Source organism: Mobula birostris, chromosome 4 (genome assembly GCF_030028105.1).
Source record: "Mobula birostris isolate sMobBir1 chromosome 4, sMobBir1.hap1, whole genome shotgun sequence".
In the NCBI taxonomy this organism is placed as follows: Eukaryota; Metazoa; Chordata; class Chondrichthyes; order Myliobatiformes; family Myliobatidae; genus Mobula; species Mobula birostris.
Genome location: NC_092373.1, coordinates 27,560,927 through 27,574,941, shown reverse-complemented (window position 1 = coordinate 27,574,941; position 14,015 = coordinate 27,560,927). Strand labels below are relative to the sequence as shown.

The window sequence follows — 14,015 nt, the reverse complement described above, 5'->3', positions numbered from 1 at the left end:
TCCTTGTGCAGAACACCCTAAAGTTAACTTGCCGGTAGAGTTGGTGGTGAGGAAGGCAAATGCCATGTTAGTATTCATTTCAAGAGGTCTAGAATACTAGAGCAAGGATGTGATGCTGAGGCTTTATAAGGCACTTGTGAGGCCTCACCTTTAGTATTCTAAACAGTTGGGCTCCTTATCTAAGAAAAGATGTGTTGGCATTGGAGAGAGTTCAGAGGAGGTTCACAAGGATGATTCCCGGGAATTAAAGGGATATCATAAGAGAAACGTTTGATCACTCAGGGTCTATACTCACTGGAATTTAGAAGGATGAGGGGGATCTCAGTGAAACTTTTCAAGTGTTGAAAGGCCTAGACAGTGTAGATGCGGAAAGGATGTTTCCCATGGTGGGGGAGTCTAGGACAAGAGGGCACAACCTCAAGATAGAGGGATATCCATTTAAAACAGAGAGACGGAGAAATTTCTTTAGCCAGAGGGTGGTGAATTTGTGGAATTTGTTACCACAGGGAGCTGAGGAGGCCAGGTCGTTGGGTGTATTCAGCTTGATAGGTTCTTGATGGAGACGGCAGCAAAGGTTGTAGCGGGAAGGGGAAAGATGATTCAGCCATGAATGAATGGTGGAGTAGAATCGATGGGCCAAATGGCCTAATTCTGCTCCTATGTCTTATGGTCTTATCTTTCTGTCACATGTATTCATATATGTTTCAACATTTTCTGCAAAAGTTTTTAAATATCTTTTCATCCAATGTGAACTCAACACACTTGGAGAATGCAATAAACGTATGGAAAGAGAACTGGAGGAGTCGGAATGCAAGAAATTTGTTAATGATAGTGCTGCCATTGCATTGGCACAACAAGACAAGAATTCGTGCCGCTAGCAATTAAACTGCAGCTACACAAATTTCTCCTGGAACTGTTAATTAATTGGCTAACAGTGTATCATTCTCCTTGCCATGACCACACATCATGACACCTGAAGTACACTCTACCTCTCTGTGTGTTACTGTGTACTAAAGACGTTTATAGTGTTTGCATTACAGGAATCAAAAGCAAGTTATGTGGACACCTACTGTTAAGATGCAAATGATACAAATACCATGACCAAGAGTTTCCACTTTGTACTGGCCCTGCAGGGTACATGTTTTACAGAACAATTATGCTCATTGTCTATAATTATATTCCTTCCTTAAATTTCCACTTAAGTGAGAAAGTAAATGACCGTGGCTGGATAGAAGCCGGGTGGGAGGAGATTCTAATGGAAAATAAATACCAGCATTTTATTGTTTCGAAAGCTGACATCAAGTAGCACAATAATTTATTGATTTTTGAGATACAGCGTGGAATAGGCCTTTCTGGCCCTTTGAGCCCCACCACCCAGCAACTCCTCGATTTAACCCTCGCCTGATCACAGGACAATTTACAATGACCAATTAACCTACCGACCGGTACGCCTTTGGACTGTGGAAGGAAACTGGAGTACCCGGAGGAAACCCACACTGTCACAGGAAGAACATACAAACTCCTTACTGGCAGCATTGGGAATTGAACCCGAGCTGCCTGTACTGTAATGCATTGTACCAACCACTACACAACCGTGCCACCCCAGCACTTAATGCACTAGGTCAGCAATTTTTTAAAACTTTTAATTTTGCATTTAAAATCATTTCCAGAATTAATAAGTGATAACCCATTTTAAAAGGACTTAATCATATGAAACATTTTTATTCAGTCTGGTCCACCGACCAATTAATTTTAACTAACAGAAATAGCCACACTCAGGTTGGAGGTACAACACCTTATATTCTGTCTGGGTAGCCTCCAACCTGATGGCATGAACATTGACTTCTCAAACTTCCGATAATGCCCCACCTCCCCCTCGTACCCCATCCGTTATTTATTTACATACACACATTCTGTTTCTCCCTCTGTCCCCCTCACTATACCCCTTGCCCATCCTCTGGTTTTCCCCCCCTCCCCCTTTTCTTTCTCCCTAGGCCTCTTGTCCCATGATCCTCTCATATCCTTTTTGCCAATCACCTGTCCAGCTCTTGGCTCCATCCCTCTCCCTCCCGTCTTCTCCTATCATTTTGGATCTCCCCCTCCCCCTCCCCCGCCTACTTTCAAATCTCTTACCAGCTCTTCTTTCAGTTAGTCCTGACGAAGGGTCTCGGCCCGAAACGTCGACTGTACCTCTTCCTAGAGATGCTGCCTGGCCTGCTGCGTTCACCAGCAACTTTTATGTGTGTAGCAATGACTTTACCAGTCTGGATCCTGGGTAAGGTCTCTCTCATATAGAGAGGAATGAGAGGTGACTGAGTTCAACAGGGTAGAGATGAGAGGAAATGTCACACAGCTGAGGAGTCTAAAACTAGAGATCACAATGTCAAGGTACGGGTTTAGCCATTTAGACTGAAATAAGGAAAAGTTTCTTCCATCAAACAGAAATATAGCTGGTTATAGACAGGGTAAATGCCAGCAAGGTTTTTCCTACTTGGGTTGGATGAGACTAGAATTGGAGTTCATAGGTTAAGGATGAAAGGTAAAATATTTAAGGGGAACCTGTGGGGGAATTTCTTCACTCAGAGCGTGATGCAAGTGTGCAACAAGCTGCCAGCAGAACAGGTGGATGCAGATTCAATTTCAACATTTAAGAGAAATTTGGATTCGAGATTCAGATTCAATATTGCTTAATGTTATTTCCAGTGCACGTATAAAGGAAAACAAAATAATTGTTGCTCCAAATCTGATGCAGCACAAAAATCACAATAAGGTACAGAACACAATAACAATAAAAAGGCACAATAGATATAAATACCTAAGTAGCTTATATACATAAATTGATTGTATGCCCATGAAGCAACACTAGGCACAGGAGTGTCTTGTCATAAGGTGACTGACAGGAAATGATAAAGTCTTGGTTGTTAGGGCTGTACGTGAATGGGAGAAGCATAGAGGACTGTGTTCCATGTGTGGACCGAGGGGACCAGGCAGAATAACAATTCAGCACAGACTTGATGGGCCAAAGGGCCTGTTATTGTGCTGTGGTACTCTATGACTCTATAACAGTGGAACTCTATGTCCCAGACAGATGTGATAGACTGTAGAATGGGAAGGCAGTGCTGAGGCTGAAGACAACCATGTTGAATGGCAAAGCAGGCTCAGAGGCCTAAATGGCCTACTCCATGTTATACAGGTGTCCCCCGCTTTTTGAACGTTCGCTTTACGGAACCTCACTGTTACAAAAGACCTACATTAGTACCCTATTTTTACTTTCACAAGGTGTTTTCACTGTTACGAAAAAAATTCAGCGTGCGCCCCGAGCAGCCGCTCTCCCCGGATTTGGAACGGCATTCTCGCCAGCATTGCTTTAACACGTGCCTATGAGCAGTCGTTTGCAAGATGAGTTCTATGGTGTCAGAAAAGCCTGAAAGAACTCGTAAGGGTGTTACACTTAGCGTAAAACTATACATGATTAAGCGTTTCGATCGTGGTGAACGAAGCAAGGACAAAATGAGTTTGGCTTGTGGAAGCTGACAAAGATGACGTTGAAGAGGTTTTGGCATCCCATGACCAAGAACTGATAGATGAAGAGCTGATACAATTGGAAGAGGAAAGGATAACAATCGAAACCGAATGAATAATGATAAAGCACGACTTTAATTTTGAAAGGGTACGTAGGTTTAGGGGATATTTGCAAGATTCTTTGAGTCCTTACAAAGAACTGTATGATAGAAAAATGTACGAGGCTCTGCAGTCAAGCAAGCCTTCCACATCAGCCACAGCAGACGATGAACTTCGACCTTCAACATCGAGGCGAGCAGTCATAGGAGAAGATGAGCTGCCTGCCCTGATTGACGATGAGATGACACCCCCATGTCCCACCACCCCAACACCCAGGCCACGGACAGATACTGTACCGATTCGCAGAGAACGCAGCAGTAGCCGGGAGGCACACAGCACATCTTTAAGAAAAAAGCCAAAATAAACATTCTAATTAATTAGGTGCCGCCCCACACGTAATTGTCAGCCCAGATCAGAGGCGATGCAATCAGCAATCGGCACTGATCTGGGCAGACAATTACGTGTCAGGCAGCACGTAATTAATTAGCAAGTTTATTTCGGCTTTTTTCTTAAAGATGTGCTGAGTGCGTCCTGGCTACTGCTGTACCCCTGCATGCTTCGCGGCAATTTATGGGTTGGTGGCCCGGAGGGTGGGGGCCACTGCACCACCCAACCTGCGACGACACAGCCTAACACACCATCATCAGTGTGCTCTGCGCTGTCTCGATTCCGGTAAGTGATACTACACTGTACATACATTATTTCTACTTTATATCAGCTGTGTATTTTTACATGTTATTTGGTATGATTTGGCAGCTTCATAGTTTAAAGATTATTGGAGAGCGCTTGCGTGTGATTTTCGCTACGGAGATCTGTGCCGGCAATGATTGTGGAAAAGTATTTCTACTTTATATAGGCTGTGTATTTATCATATCATTCCTGCTTTTACTATATGTTGCTGTTATTTTAGGTTTTATGTGTTATTTGGCATGATTTGGTAGGTTATTTTTGGGGCTGCAAACGCTCACAAGATTTTCCCATATAAATAAATGGTAATTGTTTCTTCGCTTTACAACATTTTGGCTTACGAACCGTTTCATAGGAATGCTGTACCTTCGGATGGCGGGGGAAACCTGTATATTAAAGTTCTAATGTTATGGCTTTCACTCTGTGGCTCATCCTGTAGCAGTTTCAGTGAGTAGTTCTCCAAAATTAACACTGGAAGGTTGCTGTTTCTTTTGTATTCCGCATCAGTAGCAGAGGAAATACAGTTATCTAGGAGGAAATACAACTGATCATGCCAAGCCAAGGGCCGAACTGAGATGGGAAATGAATTCAAATCAAGAGTTTAGATGTAGGATTGCTACAGAGACCAATATTCATACAATTCCTTCACCTTGCTTCTCCTATCTCAGATCTAGATGTCAACTTTTGAGTCATTTACATGACCAAGCCTCTTAGTTCCTGTTGTTGTGGCAGTAAATTTCTGTTCTTTGATTTATAACTGAATAATTTACTTTTCCACTGACATGACAATACTGGCACTTAGAGAGGTCCAAACCCAATGGAGTTTGAATATTTCAGGTTATTCAATGCATGGAGAGTAAAATATACCCATTTCTCTGAGACCAAGGTGAACAATTTAAAAATGTACAGTATGTCGACCATATTTATCTCCTTAGATGAATAAAACCTCATTCCAGGGAAACATCCCAACTGGAGTCCATGCAGACATCACCATTATCTAGAAGGTCTGGCTTTCCAAAACTTTCTCCCAAATCTAACCAACTTTCCTGCTGTCCTTATACTTGTTTAGGTGAGGTATGTGAGGCCAATGAAAATGAGTGTGAGAGCAATCCTTGCCATAATGAAGGAACCTGTGTGGATGAAGTAAATGGTTACAGTTGCCACTGCCCACACGGCTGGGTTGGTATTAACTGCGACGTCCGTAAGTACCTCACAGGTGTTGTGTTGTTCCGCTCTCATTAGGAGTGTATGTTGACCATACATGTTCTTCTTGGATCAATATAATCTAATTCAGGAGAATCAGCCCACCTACTGCCTGTCCAGTTATAAACTCAAGAATGTTCATCCGAAAGATAGAATTGTTTGATATTAGTCATAGTAACTCTTTGTGTAAGAGCAGGACTTCTGATTTTACCTCACGTATCAATCCTAAGAATGATAAGCTATCCACAGTTCAGTACACACCTGACACCAGTCAGCAACGATAGAGATGTTTTTATTATTCACTCCTTTGGAGATAATCACAAAGCAAGTTTACAGAAAGTTTTGAAGAGTAATAATTTGAGAAGTTGCAGTCTTGGATTTTTACCCAACTTTCAACAGACAATCCTTCATCCTCTTGTAATCACAGTACCAGTACCAAATTGCATTCTGCAATTATGATCTTTACAATGAGTCAATGAACTATAACTTAAAACAAAACACATTGTCAAATCCTTCATTAAAGATCACTTACTTCTCATCATTTAAAAAAATGCATCTCCTTTTGCATTGTTTTATTAAGTTATGCTGTTTAATTATATATTCCTTCGGTTACTAGCCTTTGCCTTGAAATGTCCGTATCTATCTATATGCAGACCTGGAATGGAAATCTGATCAGTTGGCAGAGAGCCTGAATACAATGCCTCGTCATTCCCTCTACATTATCATCGGAGCCCTCTGTGTGGCTTTTGTTCTGATGCTGATTATTTTAATTGTGGGCATCTGTCGTATCAGCCGCATTGAGTACCAGGGCTCTTCCAGACCATCTTACGAGGAGTTCTACAACTGCAGGAGCATTGACAGCGAATTCAGCAATGCAATAGCTTCAATCCGACATGCCAGGTAGGGACACTTAGCAATGATCATCATGATGGTAGCATTAACTAACAATACTGTTGTTTCCTCCGCCCACTCACCTTCCCCAAACAACAGAAGCTCAATTATAATGCCTCTGTTTCTCAATCTATCAAATAGTTATCCACCTCCAGTTTAAATGATCCATCTTCCACCACCTGTAAGTGCAGAGAATTCCACCATACTCGGCCGAAAGGAATTTCTATGTATCTCTGTTTTTGGCCTATTATGCTGTTGTGGCCATTAATTCTTATAAGGGGGAAGGAGACCTTTGTAGAGCAAAAAGAAAGGTTCAGTGGAATGGAAAATCTCTTTTAAACTGCCAAGGTGGAAAAAAATTATTTTTAATACCATCTGATACTATAATGAGCATCACCTTTTGCACTACGTTGACCGATGAGAGCCACAGTAGTTAGCAGTTAGCAGAGTGTCATTACAGCACCAGCAACCGAGTTCAGTTCCACCACTGTCTGTAAGGAATTTCTCCCTGTGACTCATCACGTTTTCTCCGGGTGCTCTGGTTTCCTCCCACATTCCAAAGACGTACCGGTTAGAAGGTTAATTTGTCACATGGGTGTAATTGGGCAGTGCTGGCTCATTGGGGCAGAGGGGCCTGTTACCATACTGTTAACTATTAACCATACCCTTATCATGTAGCTATGTCCCCTTGTTCGACACTCTCCCACTAGTGAAAACATCCAACTATCAACCCTGTCAAACTCTCTTAGGATCTTACAGTATATGATTAGATAAGATCACTTCATATTCATTTAAACCACTAAGAATACAGACCCAAATTATTTAATCTCTCTTGTTAGGACAACCCTCTCATCCCAGGAATTAGCCTTGTAAATTTCTTTTCCACTGCTTTCAGAGTTATAATATGTTTTTTTGGGGTAAGGAGACCAACGTTCTACATAGTGTTCCAAGTGGAGGCTTCCCCAATTCTCTGTACGATTGCAACAAATCCTTCCTATATTAAACTCCAACATCCTTCAAATGAAGACCAAAATATGTTTGTCTTCTTAACTTGCCAGCTAGCCTTGTGTGATTCATGGACAAGAATACCCAGATCTGGATCCCTCTGTACTTCATTCACGTATCATCTCTCTTCGTTAAGATCTTCCTTGCGTTAAACTCCATTTCCCAGCCTCCTGCCCACTCACTCAATCTATCTATGTCCCTTGAGGATCAGTATCTTTATTGCAACATGCCTTTCTGCCTATTTTCATATCATTGGCAGATTTAGAAACCTTACATACTGCTCCTCCCTCTAGCTTATTAATGCAAATACTGAACCAAGAAGCAATCCATGTCATACCTCACTAATTTCCTTCTTCCAGGCTGAAAAAGAGTCATCAATTTCACGCTCTTTTTTCAATGAGACAGCCAGTTTTCAGTCCATTCTAGCACACTTCCTCTGATACCAAGGTCTTTTAATATAAGCCCCAGCCTCATGAAATGCCTTTTGGAAATTTACAGACTCATCTTATCAGCTCTCTGTATTACGTTCTAAAGAATTCAAGCAAATTTGTCAAAAATGATTTGCCTCTCATAAAATTAATGTAGTTCGCTTTCTTCCTTGATTATAGCATCTTGCCAGTAATAGGTGTTAAACTAACTGTTCTGAAGTTCTCTGTCTTCAGCCTTTCTTCTCTCGTGAACAATTGTTGGATACTGACACAATTATGGCAGTGCACTATAGCACCAACTTTTCCATCATTCCCTGTATTTGAACTCCCTTTCTTTTCAATTTTACTCTGAATTGTAAATAATTATCACATCTAGGTTTCAATAAGCACACTTAATGTCAGAAAAATGTATACGATATCCATCCTGAAATTCTTTTTCTTCACATAGAATCTACCAAATAATGTTATCAATGACTGGTAGCCACAGACAGGGAGAATCACAATAATGGTCTAATAACGTCCTGTACTATTAATCACAACACAGTCAAGTAAATTATAGCAAAGATTTTTTAGATTTTGGATACATACGGAACTCTATGTTTTTACAGCTACCCATGAATTTATGAAGTTTTGTATTTGTTAATTGTTCTGACGACAGTACAAATCCTCAGACTCTCTCTCTCTCTCTCTCTCTCTCTCTCTCACCATCTTTAATCACTTTAGGTTTGGTAAGAAGGCCAGACCAGCGATGTATGATGCAACCACTGTGGCCTATGAAGATTACAGTCCTGATGATAAACCACTGGTCACTTTAATCAAAACGAAAGATTTGTAAAGCACAGCTCATCTTTTATGGGTATAAAAAGGGAAGGTACTAACGCAGACTGATTCGCACACAAAAATGCATACAAAAAAACACGCACACATACATACACACACAGAAACACACAAAAATACACATACACACACACACACACACACACACACACACACACACACACACACGAGCTAAATATTTTTAAGACAGAAACAGCTGAAATATTTAAGAGATTCGCTTAATGGGCTAATGGTTGTTTTCTGGTAGTTTGTTATTTAAAAATAGTTTTATGCAGAATATTTGAATTGGAAGTGTTTGTGTTTCTAAACTATTTGTTATGTTAATGAAATATATTTTCAATGTGGCTACTGATCTTAAAAATATTTATCTTATTAGATTGTGAAATATTCACAGAAATCTCTGCTAAAGAGTCTGATTGTTTGTATATTTGTGTTTTCCTGTCTCTGTGAACTAATATTGCACCATAGTTGGTAGTAATTTAGATTTGTTTTTGAACTCATTTTATTGGGAGAGTGGAGCATGCGGAGGCTTACAACACTACCTTTTTAGCTCTAAAACTTGAGAACGAACAGGGTCCAAAACACTGGGGTTAAGACCTCTACATGGGTACTGTAATGGTCTAAAGGGACCTGACACTGTCCAAAGTGCAAACACTGAAAATTGTCACCAAATTGATAATCTCATTCAGAGCAGCTGGAAGAGTAACTAATGGAGAAATGGCACAATTCTGTAACATTCCTCTAAATTACTGTACACCAGAGAGAGACCATGCTGGACCCAAGATTCATGTGAATCTAAAGAAAAAAGAAACATGATATCTGTTTAATCAGCACTCTATTAGACTCAGGGCCATTTTTTTTGCCGATTTCCCAACCCCCATTCTCTCAAGTTATTAAAAAAACACATGCAGAAAAAAAAACAAATTAATTCTAATCCTTTGATAGTATTTGACAGTTATGTTGGGTTTCTGATGGTGAATTACTCCATTTACATAATTATCAGCATCAGCTTAATTGTATTTGCAGAATGCTTAATTTCTACACACTCGTACTCTTTATAGGAAATTTAACTTAAATAGCAAGACTCATCATCAAAATCTTCTTGAAAATTCTGTTACAAATATTTATTATCATGAACTACTTGCTGCTGCTGAGATTTTCAATTAAAAGGCTCTTTTAAAATGGCCCATTAGCAATGGAATGTGCTTAAATGAGTTAGTGACCTTGACAAGAGAAGCAAGTTGAACCAATAGCTGTAGCATGTGTGATGTTAATGCACTCCTATTACACAAGGCTAATCATACCCCCAGCAACAAAACAGCGCACAGTGGATTGACAAAAATATGCTCTATTATTCAGCATTTGCAATCTAGGTCAACAGGGTATTAACTAGACAGTTTTGTATTCCAGTGAGCCTTTTACAGGTGATCTAACACTCCAGTGAAGAACTGGTCCAACAGTTGCACATCATAAACACTAAAGGTTCTGGACCTGCAGATGCTAGAAATCAAGAGTAACACCAACAAGATGCTGGAGGAACTCAATAAGTCAGGCAGCATCTACAGAGAGGAATAAAGAGTCAATGTTTTGGGCCGAGACCCTTCATCAGAACTCATCGACATTTCGGGCTGAGATCCTTCATCAGGCCCGTAACGCTAACCCTCCCTACAGTAGATGTTGTCTGACCTGCTGGGTTCATCTGGTACTTTTTGTGTTCTACCCAACAGTAGCACTCTCATGTTACTATACAGGAAAGAAAGATGCTATCAGTCTCTAAGCCTTTGCAATATATATGCAACCTGATCATTTTATAAACCTACAAATTAATCTAATGGTGTTAAATTTTCACTTTCTATTTCCTTATAATTAAACAGCAAAGTTGCCTGCAAAATAACTCAACCCTTTAACATTAATGGGAACTTAGCAGTTTTTTATAAAGAGGCAAGGATGTTGGGAAAGTCACTCTTTAGGGGCTAGATTTTAGTACTGGGTATTGTAATGAAACCAGAAGCAGTCTATGGAATGTAAAACTTCTGTGCATTCATATTAAAGCTGCAGTGAGGTTTACGAAGTGATAATGTACACTTCAAGAAAAAGAATTTTGCTTGATGCAAGTTAAAGACTTTGGTATAAGCTTCTGTTTTTTTCCTGCTGATGTACTATCTGTACTCTTTCTGTCGTTTTTTGCTCTTTTGTAGCTTGTATTTTTTTGTGGTGGATGGAGCAGGGCTGTTTGTTGGTGTGTCGACCTGTAACATGTGTCTTGAATTTCTAACTGCTCATGCTGAACAAAGCCTGAAGTAGACTCTTGTTTGATTTGCTCCAGTAAATTCATGCATCAAAGCTGTAAGTTTAATGAAACAATAAAGCTCTTACACAAAACAACACCCTATTAGCAATACAATGACTCCTGTAGTCTCAGTTTATTGGTGTTTTTAATTATTACCATTGAGCAGTTAAACGTTGCACACTACCGACATAAATTGTAATTTGCTTGAGAGCACATATTGAGAATACACAGACGAGACACTCCATGAATTTTCATTTATTGTTGTTAATATACAAAGAGTACGTCACTGTGCGAACACAAGAGATTCTGCAGAGGCTAGAAATCTTGAGTAATATACACAAAATATTGGAGGAACTCAGCAGCTCAGGCAGCGCCTATGGAGAGGAGTAAGCAGTTGGCATTTTGGGCTGAGACCTTCATCAGGACATTGATTATGTGCAGTTGCTTTTCCAATGTCCAATGACTTCCTCCCTGAGATTCCATGCTACCCCAGGCTAAAATGCAGAGTGACTGCAGAACCACTTCCTTCTCTCTGTACTATTCTTCATATCTGCGGCACAGTTATCGAAATGCCATTACGGTGCCAGTGACCTGGGTTCAATTCCGCCTCTATCTGTAAGGAGCACATTCTCCCTGTGACCGCATGGGTGTATTTGGGCGGCATGGGGTCTATGGGTCTGGAGGGCATATTACTGAGCTGGGTCTCAAACTACTGTAAAACAATAATATATCCCCTCTTGTCAGCATTCCTGTCCACGGTCAGTACCAATTCTTTCCAATGACAACTACCTCCTGCCCAATGGAAATTAATAGCATATTGAAGGGTGATTTATAATACATCTGTCATCCTGTTGAATATGCAAGCAAGCTGGTCTCCAAGTTTGTGTAGTCATGTGCAGAATGTTGAAGCCATTCTCTTCAATGACAAACATTGGCCCAATCCTGTGTAATATGCACCTCTTTCCTTTTACTGTTGACTTCAGAATTTCCCTCTAGCTTTGGAGAGGACAGCGTCCTCGGAAACTGACACTCTGCAGGTTGTCCCTGCCACATGTATGCTCACAACTATTCGTTGAGGGTCAATGATAAGGGAACTCCCTAAGTGGGCCTCATATGCTGTGGCATGCTGTACAGTGCATCCTGAGAGAGAATGGATTCCTCTAGGGAACCATCTTATTGTTGGGGGGGTGGTTGGTGTAGAGGAACTCAAACTACACCTGCTGAAATGAAAGACAGATGCTAGGTTGTCACTAAATAATATTCCTGATCTTCTCAGAGTTTGATCTGGATAATGTGGAGTCAGTGGCATTTACTGTCTAATCCTGTCATCGGCCGTCTGGAAGGCTGAGAGGGATAGGGCAGAGCCAATTTGATTCAGGGGCTGTCTGTTGCACCTTACATGATAGTCCATCTCCTTCGCACATCTCTCTGTTCAAGTGATGATTAGAACAACCCTACATGTAACCCTATTGGATGTGAAGGATTCAGCAGGATCACGACAGGATGGGTACATGACATTGCACACAGGTTGGCGTTATAAATTCCGTAAGGCCATCAGACATAAGAGCAGAGCTAGGCCATTTGGCATGTAGAGTCTGCTCCACCACCCCATCATGGCTGATTTATTACCCCTCTCAACTCCACGCTCCTTCCTTCCCATTTGATGCCCCAACTAACACTGGCAGCCTACAATTGAGTTGTATCACTTGGATATGCATGAAACCAGGATCAAAAATAACTGACTTCCAGTTTTTGTCCATCCTGAATTAATTTCCCTGCTGTTTATGTCCATGACCATGGTTTTGTTACGTCTAAACCAGACCATTCAGTGTTCTATTGGCCTGCTTCTCAAATTCTTTCTCCATAAAATTGATCTCAACCAAATTGTCTGCTCTGTACCCTCTGGCCAACACCCACTAACGCCGTGCTTGTGGACTAACAATGGTACCAACTCCAGTGCTGGCTTTAAAATTCTCAACCGTGTTTTCAAATCCCTTCCACAGCCTTGATGACTCCCGGATCTTGTATTGTCTCCAGCCTTCCAACCCTCCGAGATCTCTACACTCCTCCAATTTTGGTCTCTTGCAGCTCCTACTTTTAATCACCCGGTTAATCTGTCAAGAACTCACATTCTTTAACTAGAACTTGCTGCCTCCCCAGTTCTCTCTCCATCGTATAGGCGCTCGATACAACCTGTCTTTATAACCAATGTGCGGCTTGGTGTCAGATTCTGCATGGTAACACTCCTGCAGCACATTTTAGTCATTAACCACATTAACAGTGCAGTATTAATGCAAGTTATTTTATGATATAAACACCGGCACTCCCATTAGCAACTTTGATTTATTTTCTCGTGTGCAAGCATTTCTCCTTTAATTTGATACAGACTGTAGCCATGATTGGTTAATAGCACATGAAATTTTTTAACCTTTAGGGTGGTATATACTGGGCTTGTATTTTATCTAGTTCCACTCACTAGCAATCAAACTGGATATAACAAACTTTGAACAGTGTTATTTGTGGACCTGATAATTACAATCATAGTGGAGGAGATTTATATTTGGAAAAATGGTGACCACTAATTCACAAATCTGTTTCAAAGCCTGGATCTCTTTAATGTGTAAAGTATTACTGTGGATGCTTTGCAGCTCTGGACTAGTACAATATCCTGTGGTTCTGAGGCTTATATGTTCATTAAAATAGCAAGCAAGGTGCAGCCAGGGTTTGGGGAGAGAGGAGTTACCATAATGAAGAATGGAGTTCAAGCCAATAGCAACCTAGGTTACTCCTGCAGAGCCTTGCAAGAAGCCTCAACCCCCTTAAGCCCACAAATATAATTTTTTACCTTGTGCAATTATTTCAGCTTAAACTAAGAAAAGCTTAGTTGGCAGTTAGAATGAGGCAATTAAGGCTGGGGTATAGATAAGTGACTAGTATAGTACTGTGCAAAGGTTCTAGGCACATATATATACTGCAGCTAGGCTGCCTTAGAATTTTGAACAGCACTGTATCTATCTATTTATTTGTCTTGTTATCTATTTATTTATTTTATT

General features: G+C 40.7%; 1 protein-coding gene across 1 annotated transcript in view; it reads left to right on the top strand.

Annotated features, from left to right (window-relative positions):
• dner (delta/notch-like EGF repeat containing) overlaps positions 1 to 9,011 on the top strand; it is a 357,439-nt gene extending 348,428 nt beyond the window's left edge. Inside the window, exons 11-13 of the mRNA XM_072254507.1 lie at positions 5,378 to 5,509; positions 6,165 to 6,411; positions 8,559 to 9,011. Coding sequence (XP_072110608.1) covers positions 5,378 to 5,509; positions 6,165 to 6,411; positions 8,559 to 8,670 — 491 coding nt within the window. The 3' untranslated portion in view covers positions 8,671 to 9,011. The remainder of the gene's footprint in view (positions 1 to 5,377; positions 5,510 to 6,164; positions 6,412 to 8,558) is intronic.
• Positions 9,012 to 14,015: the final 5,004 nt, after the last annotated feature.